This window comes from Dasypus novemcinctus, chromosome 4 (genome assembly GCF_030445035.2).
Source record: "Dasypus novemcinctus isolate mDasNov1 chromosome 4, mDasNov1.1.hap2, whole genome shotgun sequence".
NCBI lineage: Eukaryota > Metazoa > Chordata > Mammalia > Cingulata > Dasypodidae > Dasypus > Dasypus novemcinctus.
Window position 1 is genome coordinate 128,734,659 of NC_080676.1, and position 13,462 is coordinate 128,748,120.

Here is a 13,462-nt window from a genome sequence, read left to right on the forward strand (position 1 = left end):
TATTTTAATTCTCATATTATTAATCTAGATGAAATGGAACTCTGAAATGTATTGCCCATTTTAAAAATATTTTTAAGCTAACATTTTAGTATCACACAATTTTCTTTCTTTCTTTTCACTATTACTGATTATATTTTTAAAGAACACATAAACTACCCTTTTTTTGAGTGATACAATCTTATAATTGTACCTGAAAATGAAAAGAATGAAGTATTTATGAAGTATAAAAAAATAGGATATTTTCAGTTTCTGAGATAATTTTTCATCATAAAAATCTTAGAAGAAATTTATAATTAGCTGTTTTAAAAGTTAATATCCACTTTCTTCTAATTCTCGTACTTATTTATACTTTAAAAATAATTTATTAAGTCATTTTCTAGATATGTTTGCATTATATCTAATTAAAGTTCTTTCTGATGTAGGGAAGACAACATTTCTGGAAAGTAGTGCTACTAGAGGGCTACCTATAATTCCAAAAGCTTGTTATATTTTTTATCACTATCTTTTAGTCATTACTACAAGCTAACACCAATTTCTATTCATCACTGTTTAACCCATACTGATTGAGATAATGAGATTATGTATTTGGTCACAAAATATTGATGTAAAGTTTTCAAAGTGACAGAATATTGTTTTTTCTAAAAGCAAGCTGTTTTACATAAATGGCTTTTTTACAAATTTGAAATGTGAATATATTTTATTTTGTCCCAGTGAGTACACAATACACAGTTCTTTGACAATACTATTAACCAATTTTATGCCAATTTCTTTGCTGCTCTAACAACATCAAATGAAACACATTAAGATTTTGGATGCTGTTTGGTGACAAACAAACTACAGTAAGAAAAAAAATCATTCTATAAACAAAGTATAAAAGGCTAACTACTGCCACAAAATCCCTTATCTTGCAACACTTTGAAGTCACAATAAATGATTTTGATTAATGTGAAATTAAAGAAATTAGTAAATTAAACTTCATTTTAAAAGGTATGGTGATTCATTTGAAGTACACATTATAGAGAAGCAATGGGAAAGACATGTTGCTTTATATCAATTCCTTGCCATGAAATTCTATACATACAATATACTGAAACAGATGAACAAATTAATGATGTCATGGTTCTGCATATATTTAATACTGATGCACAATTACTTTCCAGTGAAGAAGAAAAACCACAAATTAGGGCTCATTGGAATGCCTATTATTATATTGTCAATGGACAATTATATAAATTTATTTCTAATAGAAATTGGGAGGTGTTGCACTAAAGCACATAAAAACTTTCAACACAAATTCCCTTGAAAATGTATTTAGATACCCAGAGTGTTAAACTATGATGTAGAGCACCTTAAATCTGTTTGCTGTGCAGAACAAGTAAACTTGCAATGTTTTTACTCCCCATTAGTTGTATGACACCTGAAGTGTTGGTCTTGGTTTTCCACATTCTCCCTTGAACTCAATTCAAACCCTGTGACAAGATCAATTGTTTTCATATCCCCACACTATCCCACATTACTTTAAAAATGGTTTGGGTTGAGTCAATAGTAAAATTAAAAAATGATTTTCATGAATTATAACAAACGTACCACACTAATTTTAGGTGTTAATAATAGGGTGGTATATGGAAAAAATACACCCTAATGTAAACCATAGGCTATAGTTAATAGTACAATTTTAGTATTCTTTCATCAGTTGCAAAGGTATCACACTATTGCAAAGTGTTAACAACAGGGAGATATATGGGAACACTGTATTTTTTCCATGATTCTTCTGCAAGCCTACAACCTCTATAATTTTAAAAACTTAAAAATGCTATGGAAAAGATTTGAAGGAGAGGTAGGATAATTTTGCTAGAACTTGGTAGGATACCTTTAACCTGAACTTGGGTACTGATATGGCTAATTCCTTAACGGGGAATTTCCACATTTCGAACAGAACTGTGCTTATGCAGACATGACTGCACAACAGTATTATCTAGAAGTGCAAGGTAAGATTGCATTCTTTCCCACCCAGATTTCCTTCTGGCAATTTATTCAGAAGAGTGAGCTGCGTGAATTTGCAGTCACATTATTTAATCAGCTACACAATGAAAAATCATAGTGGCTTGCAGATGTGTTCATATTCTTCTTTTGACATTCTGATATACTGATTAGAAACTTTTTACACATAGCAAGTTGACTAAGGCTTTGATTTTTGATAGAGTTCCTGAATTCATTTGGTTAGCCATAGCATCTTGCACTGAATCTATGTGAGACTATTTTGGGTGCCAGATTTGACTGGCCAGTTTATCTAGAGGCTAGATTTAATAGGGAATATGGACTATTCTAAAAGTACATTTCAAGTAACTATAATGCACCGATATGAGCTAATCACAACAGTTAACTTTTATGTACTGAAGACAGTCAGGAATGTAATGAAGGATGCTTTGTCCTACATTAACCCACAAGTCACCTGCATATGCATACTCTGGCTTATTAATTACCTACACCTTCTACTTACCAAGGGTCAAAGGCTATATGTATAATGAAGTGAAGTTTTACCCTAAACTGAGCTGTATAAAGAGGAAACACAAATTAACAAAATTTCTAAGGAATTTGTTCTGTTTAAAACAGGTATATAACAGGGAATTGCATAAATAAAAATTTAAATTCCTCACATCCTTGTGAATAAGTATGTATTCATTCTTTGCAAAAACTTTTCTCCTTCCCAGGTCTCTTGGTATTAGAGAAACCAAACTTCATTAAAATTCAGGCACTGATGGTAGGAAGTTGGCGCAGGGTGGAGTAAGCATGACTCAGACTTCTTTTGCTCTTCACTGAAAAAGTGAACTACATGATGCCAAGAAGGGGTTGGGGCCTAGAAAAAATATTACATTATTTTATGCATACCTGTGCAAATGAAGTCTTAGAAAATAAAGAAGATGGAAAAACACTTAATCATGTCATACCTTTGCTTTAACAACTTGACATACAATTGGTGAGTGAGGCAATAATGCACAGGGTGTGAATTGCCAACCAAAGGGGTCCTCCATCATTTAGAAATTATGTTAATCACTACACTGGATAGTTTTCAAAGCACCAACTAAAGAACGCATAACAGGAAAGCTATGAGAACGTATGGACAGTTCGATTTTTAAACTCTGTAGGTAGTAGCATATGGGGAAATGTCACAGTTGGGAATTTCAGTAAGAGTCTCTACTTACCTAACTATACATGTACAGTAGCTAACATAGGCTTCAGAATCATAAATATTTTTTGACCATACATAACTGATGTTCAGGAACTTCTTGTTCTCAAAGTTGTGAAAACAAATGAGGCAGGACACTGTTATTAATGTCCACTTAAAAGGTTTTGTTTTATTTAAAAAGTGTATAAACATGCATTTTTTCCTTTTTAATTTTTTTCTTTTTAATTTCATTCAAAAGGGGTAAAAGATATTTTTGTTGTAAGCCAATTTCGGCGAAAGTACCATAAGATATTTATTCCAATAAATCTACTTACTGTGAACGGAACATACTCTGAGCACTGCTTTTTAAGCACTAACAATTTGGCTATACATTTAGTGGCATAAACTTCACTTTCAATAAAACACAAAATTGTATTTAGACTGCATTATTTTTTAAAAAGTCATGAATTTCAGTGATGCCTCTCTATCCTCTAGTGTGTACTGTACATGTATTAGAAAGATGAAACATGATATTGCAATAGAGTTCATATTTGGAAGCAGCCTGAGTATGTCCTAAGAACAAATTGCCTCTTTAACTATTTGCTAGACATTCTAGAGTTCATTTTATTTGTTTCCTTGGGGTACGTCATATTTTATTTTGATTTAATAATTTGGAGAGTTTAAATATGGTAATTCAGAAAATGTTTTTTTTTAAAAAACTAATATAAACACAGCTCTTGCAAAACACCTCAATTTCTTTTGCTCACTGTAATTCTCAGATGGCTCAATTACAATGACAATGCTGGTCTAAATATAACTTTAGTTTTCCATTTCTTCTTTTTTTAGCAAGTTTAGTACATCTTTGCTACTTGTATATTTTAATACGTATTAAGCCTTAAGACTTAAACTTCCTTCTTTTGACCCTCATCTTTTTTCCAATAATAAAAGCCACCTTTCTCCTTTTTTTATAGGCTTAGTCCCTGATGTTCAAAGAAGACTTCACTAACACCACTGTTCCTTCGTATCTCCTATTTCTACACCCCAACTGAAAGCCATTCAACATTATTGGTTACATCCAACATGATCCAACCTAGCTTACAGTACAGAAACTCCCTTCACATTCAGTCTTTTTCTTCATGTCATGAGGAGTAGAGATTTGTGCTTATCACCAAATAAAATTGCAGTGCAAAATTTAAACATAAAAGTTACACAATTGAAAGATAATATATGGCACCACAGCCTATTAATTCACATATAGTACAACAGACCAATAAGAACAGACAATAATATGAACAGAGCTAAAAAGAGTGAGCTTGCATAGCAATGCACAAAGAAATTATATACACAGGAAAATCCTTTGCTTCCTGGAGGGCCGTTTTTGTTTTCTTTCTTTTTTATATACTCCTGACAAGAAAGAGTTAAGGTGGGTGGTGTACTTAAGAGAAGAACACAAGTAAAATATCTGTGGGATATGTGTGGCTGTGTGTCTTTACATTGCATTTACAGTTCTTTTTAATAGTACATAAATAAAGAAATTGTTCATTGCACTGTTTAGTGTCATCACTTCCATGAGTTCAGACCTGATGGTCCTTCAGAGCAGCTTTGCATGTTTCTTCTCAGTTACTCTATAAAGAGATTAAAAGAAATTCAGAAATAAGTTTGCATGTAAATTAAATGTTCTCCATTCTGACCATATGAGAAAAAGCAAGGCAACCAGATAATTAATAAAGATAAGGACACTGAATAGATTTTGAGTTTGCGATTTTAAGAATATACACTTGATTATAGATGGGAAGGGAAAGGAAAAAAAAAAACAGTTTAGAATTTGGAGATTTAAAGCCCAACAAGAACTATTTTTGTAACTTCTTAAGAGTATATAATTATTTCAAAATAAAAAGTTGAAGAAAAATCTGAGTAACCATAATTAAATTCAAAATTATAAACATAGCTTAATAATAGTTGGATTAGCAATAAACAGCAATAATGATAAAACATTAATTTTTAAAAAAGAGTTTTGAAATGATTATTTTCACCATTCCTTCTCTGATGGGATCCCCAGAACCAGTCTGTGGCATGCACATATTAGAAATGCTATTTTTAGATGAGGAAATAGAGACATTAGGAGAGTTGAGTTTTTCATAGAAAATAACCAGTAAGTAGTGAGAATATTAGAACCCAGGACTATTCTATCAGCAGTGTTTTTAAACTGAAATCAAAGAAGCAGTTGAAAATACCTAGCAAGTATGGTTCTAACACTGCATAGCAGAACTGGTAGCTTTCCTGAGGAAATTAATACAAGGAACTGAATGCATTTTGCTGTGACATTCCTATCTTTCTCTAGTAACTAATATTGCTATTTAGAAAATAGATTAGATGTCACGTAAGTGTTCCAAGATAAATGGCATTTCTAAGACATATTAATTGCAATCAAAATATCACAAATTAACTAATACTAAAGATCAACTCTTCAAGGTTGCCACCCTACCCAAATTAAAATCAATCAACCAACCAACCAACCAATCAATAAACAAATATGGACTAGAGTATTAAAAAATCCTTACAGAGATTCTTTAAAACTACTAAAGGGTCAATTCTTCATTTACCCAATTAAAAAGGCAAAGAAAACTATAAAGCATTTGATTTTTATTTTAAACATCTTAAGTATTAAGACTACTTGCCTATATTAATACAAATTCTATATAAGTAAAACTTGAAGTAGCAGAAATATCTACTTAATCGACTGCTGTAAAAAGCAATGGTTTAAGTTATGAATGAACTTGATCATAATCAGAATAGATATTCTTTCTCATAGTGGTTCAAGGTTTCTTTTATTCTAAAATGTAATTAGTTATTAGGACAATATTAGTAATCTAATATTCTTTCTGGATCACCACAGCCCTTTAAATATCCTAAAGCACTTACATAATTCACCTGTAAACTGTCCTTGACTATTTGAGCCCATATATCCTATGTCAAGAAGATCGCTGGCATTGCGCTGGTGGCCTCCTCTCAGTACCTCAGCTTTCCTAGGTCCGGTGGATCCTTTTGAGGAAGCCGTTCCTGAGGAGCTGTGACCGCCTGGAGATGGGAAACTGGGCTTGCTGTAGGGCACCAAGGCGTCCTCTGAAAGAGAAACACAAAGGGCTGAGTTGAAAAGCAACATGAGAGCCAAACACAAACTTAACTCTTAAATATTAAACTTAGAATGGGCTCTTTTACCATTTCACTCTTAAGTAAAATTACAAACATGAGTTTCAATGAGTCCCAGATATTAAAGGAATTTCCACGTATAAACAACATTTCCTGCAATGGGAACTGAAGCAAGATTAAATTAAAAGAGATCTGGGGATAAGTATACAATATTATATGATATTTACAAAATTTAAATTCCTTATAAAAGAGAAGCATATATAATGAATCATAGCTTGCTTGACAAAACCATATTGGAGAATAATTTCTAGAGTTCAATGAGGCTCCAATTTAATTTACCCATTAAGATTGAAGTAACATGACTCTTGCTTTAATTTATATTATAGCATCATTTTCTCAATCAATTTAGATAAAGTACTATAGTATTAGTTAGATAAATAAGTTTCTTGTATTTTGGTTATTTCTTGGACTAGAAAGGCATTATTTGAAACATTTTACTTAAAAAAAAAAAAGAAACCCATACATTTTAATAAATAATGGGTCTATATATTTTTATATACTGTCTCTCTATAAATAACTCATGACGTATATTACTTAATAATTACTAATTTGAAACGATTTTTTTTTCTCTGTGTGTTTTCTGTCTTTCCAGGCAAAGGGCTACAATTACTATAATTAGATGACAAAAAATTGCTGACTGAATTTACTGTTTGTCTCCTTAAATGGTCTGTTTGACAAGGATCCCACCATTTTCTCTCAGTCTGGATTATTCTGTAAACAATGGTATAAACTTCCTAACAGTTTCACTAAACCTAGATGTTAAAATTGCCTTTTGGCACCTGCACAAAACACTTTTTCCAAAACCTTGATCATCAAATTGTTGACAAACTATACTTATTGAAAATCCAAATGAATAAATGAATAAGGAAAGTTACTTTTTCAAAAGTTTTTTTTTTTTTTTTTTAACGTCAGTGAATTCTGACACGAGAAGAGAGGTTACAGAAAATGGATGCATTTCTGAAACAGGCTCACTATCCTCAACACCAAGAAAAAAGAAAAAGAAAAACAAAACAAAAACCAACCACAAACCATGAAATTTATTTTGTGACATATCCAGGCAGCTTGATTTATAAACAAAAAGATTTCCCACTGATGTGTTGACAAGAAAATAAATTTAATCAAGTAGGAGAAATATAGGCCCAGTTTAACCTTTCCTAACATGTAGAGTCTGGGTTCAGGCAAAGTTTATTTGCAGCTTTATTATTTCAATTAGTTCACCTATTTGACTGAAGTGAATTTTCCTTTCTAATGATGGGTTTTCTTCAGTCAAGATGAACACAACTGGTTGAAGGCAGAGATTAAACTAACAGTAAAATGGTATTTAGTGGTCTTAAAATTATTCAACATAAATATTAAAAGGCAAAAAATCAAGTTGTCTACTGAGCAGGGTACTTGAGTCTTGGAGGTCTTTTAGGCTTAAAGACCCTATGAAGAGATTAATTTGAGAAACAAATACCAATAAAATCTGCCTTACGGCATGTGCTGTGAAGCTCTGCTGAGGAATTCCAATTTCACTGAGTGATTCAAGTCAAATATATTTGAGAGGCCCTTAATGAACAGCCATTTCTAAAATACCTGGTAGAAAAAAACAATGGTAAAAGTCCACATTTTCTTGGGACTGTGCTGAACACACCTGATCCGACAACTTGTTTGTGTGAGGTTTTCCGTATATCTTCTTGTCGTTCTGTAGAGTTTATCCATTCCTGGGTTTGGCGCTGCCACTCTAGGGAGGTTCTAGCTGGACAATCCAGTGAGCTCCTTGAGTCTTCTATGTTGGAGGCCTGTTGTTTCTCCAGAGAGCTTCCTTTTCTCTCTGTAGAGTTTTCCAAGTTACCAGCATGTTGGCTCGAGCCTATTTGCTGCCTTAAACCCTGACCTGGTGGGGGATCTGGTGGTGGTGGAAGATCTAAAAATTTTGAATAATGTTTAGAATGGACTAAAATTTAATGAAAAATACAGGTTTTATTTCACGTTGTAGAAACCCTTGCCCTCATACAGGTATCACCCATGCAAAAGAAAGTTGTGGAAATTAAAGTCACCTATTGATATCCAAAATGCTATTATTGATCTCTTGGCTATATTTTGACCACAGTGTCTTTGAAATGAAATTGGCTGGTTTCATGCAACTCTTACATGTGGAAAGTATTTTCAGTTGCACATTGAAGCTAATGTTCAAGGAGTAAAGGGCAGTTTATGGTTTCTCCATATTTAATCCACTTCCCGCCCTTTTCCCCAATATAGAAATAGCATGACACAAAATAAGATCTTAGAAATTCTAGCAGCTGTGCTAATAAAAGGCTCTGGGAAGAACAAAAGGCCTCCTGCCAATCTCCATAGAAAATGTTGCCCTCGGGAAATTAAGAACTATATGCCGTATCATATGCAGCATATGACTGCCTTTACCCAAGTATGTGGCACATTTAGCAACAGTCAAAGGGTTAAGCTAACATTTATTAAATGCAATTAACATTCGCCTGACAACCAATTCTGGCTGTTCGTTTCATGAGTTAGCTAATGAGTTACAACTAATATATTATAATCTTCCAAAGTATTAATTTTAATAAGTAATAACCAGTGTTCAGAATACAGACTGAATATGCTTCAAGGTGCTAGAGAAGACAATGCATCATAGAAATGTGAGATGTAGCAGAATAGATAATTTTTCAGGAAAATGCTTTAAATATCATATCTGTAAAATATGAAAAGTTCCAGTATTTGGCTAATTTTTCAAGTTTCTTTTATTAGCTCTACAGATCATGATACTTTATGTTTTGAATGTCCTTAATTACAAAATCATAGTTCATTCCTTCACCTTTAAGTATTACACTAGTTCTGAAAATTACTTTGTTGCAAATTGTTCTGCTTAATTTGAATTCTTCTAAACATTCTTTTGGATCATGTTTTTTCTTATTTTACTTGCATACTACTGCAAACTTCTTTGTTCATCCTTAGAGGATCAGTAATTACATTATTTGTTCATAAATATCAGATATTATATATAATATACATATTTATTTCATTAATAGAAGATATTACACAGCATATAGGTAATTATTTTCCATACCATTTTTGTAAATGTGTTCTCATTTCTAATAATATTCTGTTTGTGAAATTTAATAGGGAAAAAATACACTCCTTGTATGCAAAAAATAGCTTCCTTAAGGAAGGCTGAGCTGATTCTTTCAAAAGACTTTCTAAAAGAAATTTTATACTCTCTCTAACTTAAAGCAAAAGGATGCTGTCTTTCACTTGAACTGATCTTGATTGTTTCCTGAGCACTGTTCCTGGAGTTCCCAAGCTGGAGCAGCATTCCCAGTTCTTATGTACGTCCTCTTGTTAGGTTATAAATTACTAATTATTAAAGAGAACAAGGTCTCTGGGGAAATAAATTTGCATGTGGAACATTTCTTCCAAAATAAAGAACTAATCCAATATTGATATATCTATTAATAGTCCACCAATAAGTTAAGTGATTTCTTTGTATTCAGTGGTCACTTCCTTTAGTATGAATTATTACAAAGGCAAATTAATTAATTTATGAGTATTTGAGTTACTGGTCTTAGTCTGCCAGTGGGTGTGGGGAAATATTGTATTCACTTCCAAATAACATACGTTGCCATTGGTTTTTGTTTTCATTCAGCGCAGGTTAATTTTTAAAATGATAAAAATGGCATCCACTTATACCAGTTAAAATTCTAAATACTATTTAATTTAAACTGAAATTATATGGCCACATATTTAATATTCTGGTAGTTTGTGTCTTCTAAGAAGAAAGAGCATTACATACACATTGAAATAGACAAATTGGAAAAGAAAGAGATGGGACTAAGAACGGCTGTGGAAAAACTACAGGTATGTAATCGAATCTGTTTACTTAAATTAAATTCATTATTCATTTCTATGTTGATTCATTTCAACTAAATCAATGCACTAAGGAGTCTTTTACTGGCCTACTGAGGATAATGCTTTTGTCAGGCACACAATAGTCCAATGAGATACAGGCAATTATTATCCTCATTTTTCAGGCAAGAAAAAGGAGGTACAGAGAGATTGAATATCTCTATCCTGGATCTCTTCTCCCATGAACTTCAGACCTGTATAGCCAAATCTATATTGAACAATTCCAATGAGATGTTTAGAAAGCATCTCAAATTTTATATATCATAACTGAGCTCCAGATATTCCTCTCCAAAAATCTGCTTCTTCTGTGTTCCTCATCTCAGTTTGTGGCACTTCCATTCTACATGTGGGCAAAATATTGGAGTAATCTTTGATATCCTTGCTGTACAGTCTATATTCATTTCATCAGCAAATTTTATTACCTCTAGCTCCAAACTATACCCACAATCCAGAACTTCTCATCATTTCCAGTGATTCTACCTTGCCATCATCCATTACCAATATTACTCTATAATCTCCTAACTGGTTTCTGTGCTTTCATTCTTTTCCCTCTTCAGTCTATCTCAACACAACAGTGACTGAAGAAAAAAGAAATAAACAAGGTCATGTCACTCTTCTGCCTTAAACACACACATGTGTACACATACATGCAAATATCTTCAGTGGTTTCCCACTCAAAGTAAGAGCCAATAGCTTTTTAATAGCTTAAAGGTCTTACCAACACTGTCCTATGTTACCTTTCTGTCTTCACCTTCTAATATCCTCTTTGTTAGTCTCTCTGTGCTCTGCTTTAGTCACATGGCTCTCTTTGCTTCTCATGAAATAAGTCCCAGGCTTCCATTTGCTTTTCCCATTTCCTGGAATGACTGTTCCTCAGATAACAGCATTACTCTTTCCTTTATATTCTTCTAGTCTTTACACAAATGCCATCATCCCACTGAGGCCTTCTCTGAGCATCTACTTAAAATGGGGACACTTTCCCCTTATCCAATACTTCTCAACCTCTTTCCCTATATTTTCCCATCCATGGCACTTACCACCATCTAATGTATATTTATTTTTAGTTACCTATTCATGTTGGTATTTATTTATCTTTCTCCAAGAAGGTAGGGAATTTTGCCTGCTTATTTCACATCCCCTATTATATTATATCCTCAAGACAAATTTGACTGGATAGATTAATGAATAAATTTACTTAAAAGTCAAAAACTAGTATGTGGTAGAGTTGGAAAAGAGCAACTTCTCTGAATAGGATGTTAGGGATTAGGGGAAAGAGAAGGCAGGCTGAGGGGATGATCTAGAGAAAAAAGGTTGATGGGTAGAGAATTACCACCTCTGCCTTCCTGCTCATTAGTAGTGAATGTATTGGCTCTGTAGCAGTTTGATATTATTGATGAATTCCAAAAAGAAATATTGGATTATGTTCATAAACTGGTCTTTTTCTCTGGGCATATTAGAGTGTATTGGATTCAGAGGTTTACTTTTACTTGGTTAAATAATGATTAAGGCTTTGACTGGGTGACATCAGTAGGCCTTGAGTCCCCACATCTTGCTGGGTGGGGACTCACAGAGAAACTGCACTGCAGAGAAGGGAGGTTGGAGTTTTGATGTTGGACTTTTGATATTGGGGTTTTGACGCTGTAATTTTGAGCTGGAGCCCCAGGAAGTAAGCACACAAAGGAGGTTGGTAGTGAGGCAAGAGAGAAAGCTGTTTGCCTGATAGTTTGCAGCTGGAGAAATCACAGAATGAGCACTGAGGCCAGAGAGACGCAAGCCCTGGGAAGAGAGGAACCCAGAAGTCTGAACCCATGCAGACATCTGCATACCATCTTGCTCCAACACATGCCAATAAACTTTGGTGAGGGAGGTAACTTGTGCTTTTATGGCTTAGTAACTGTGAACTTTTATCCCAGATAAATATCCTTTATAAAAACCCACTGATTTCTGGTATTTTGCATCAGCACCCCTTTGGCTGACTAATACAGAATTTGGTACCAGAGAGTGGGGTTGTGCTTTTGCAATTACCAAAATGCTGGAATGGTTTTATAAATGGGTAAGGGGTATTTATTTTTGGAGGAATTGTGAAATGTTTGATGGAAAAGTCCTAGATCACTTTGAAGAAACTATTGATAGCAATATGGATGCTAGAGGCTTTATGATACCTTAGATGTAAAGGATGAAACTATTATTGGAAACTGGAGGAAAGGTGATCCATGTTTTAAAGTTGCAGAGAAGTTAGTAAGATTGACTCCTGATATTGTATGGAAGGCAGAATTTGAAAATGGCAAGCCTGGGCATTTAGCTGAAGAACTTTGCCAAGTAAACCAAGAGAATATGCCTTGGCTTCTCCTTGCAGCTTATAGCAAAATGCTAGATGAGAGAAATACACTGAAGACTGAACTCTTGGGCACAAAGAAACCAGAAACTAATTCTGGAAATTCCAAGCCTCTGAAAATCAAGTCCTCAAATGATAGTGCCCCATTTTGAGGACTCACCTAAACTTGGAACTTGTAAATCAGGATGGAAGATGCAGTTATTTCAGAAAGACTTGGGGAGACTCTTAATGTCTGATGGCTTGAACCCTTACTTCTTGCATGCTAAACCAACAAGCTTTTTGAGAGAGCTGTATTAACAACACCACTGTGTGCTTGGACTAAAAGGGTCATGGAAAGGAGAGACTGAAGGAGAAACAGCTTTAAGAGGAAAACCATGGAAGTTGAGATCTGGAATTAAGATATCTCCTTGGGTGAAGAGAGGAGCCCCACCCATGTGTACAGAGAGGCTGAGTTTGCCCCAGCAGTTGAAGAGTGTGGATGTTCCCACCTGATGTTCAGGGAGACTTTTGCTTCCCCAGTGTGCAGAAAGGATGGCACATGTTCCTCAAGGGTTAGGGTAATTAAGTCAGGACTCCATATATCTGAGAGGGGTGTGCTTGGCCCCCATGGATTAGGGAAGGCCAGGTGGTCAATTCATTGTTCTGAAAGGGTTGAGCCTGTATGCTAAAGGTTAGGGATGATGTTGCATTCACCTCACTGTATTAGGGGGTTTAAGTCTCTAACCCAAAGTTTGGGTAAGATGTGGCATTCATGCCAATGCTCTTTGAGGGTTAGGTCTGGAGCTTGGTCACCATTCAGATGCTTGATGAGTGTAGAACCATGAAAATGGCCATTGGACAAGCCTGTGGAA

The 13,462-nt window shown here is 34.1% G+C and overlaps 1 protein-coding gene across 17 annotated transcripts in view; it reads right to left on the minus strand.

The window, feature by feature from the left end:
• Window positions 1-3,330: 3,330 nt before the first annotated feature.
• Window positions 3,331-13,462, minus strand: part of ROBO2 (roundabout guidance receptor 2) — a 1,471,152-nt gene continuing 1,461,020 nt past the window's right edge. For 5 of the 17 annotated variants that reach the window (XM_058296085.1, XM_071214898.1, XM_058296088.2 and 2 more), the window contains 3 exons: window positions 8,010-8,282; window positions 6,089-6,289; window positions 3,331-4,791 (listed from right to left, as the gene is read on the minus strand). In XM_058296085.1, the coding sequence (XP_058152068.1) occupies window positions 4,790-4,791; window positions 6,089-6,289; window positions 8,010-8,282 (476 nt within the window). In that variant the 3' untranslated portion in view covers window positions 3,331-4,789. The remainder of the gene's footprint in view (window positions 4,792-6,088; window positions 6,290-8,009; window positions 8,283-13,462) is intronic. The other 12 variants (XM_058296090.2, XM_058296096.2, XM_058296098.2 and 9 more) reach the window with 5 other exon arrangements.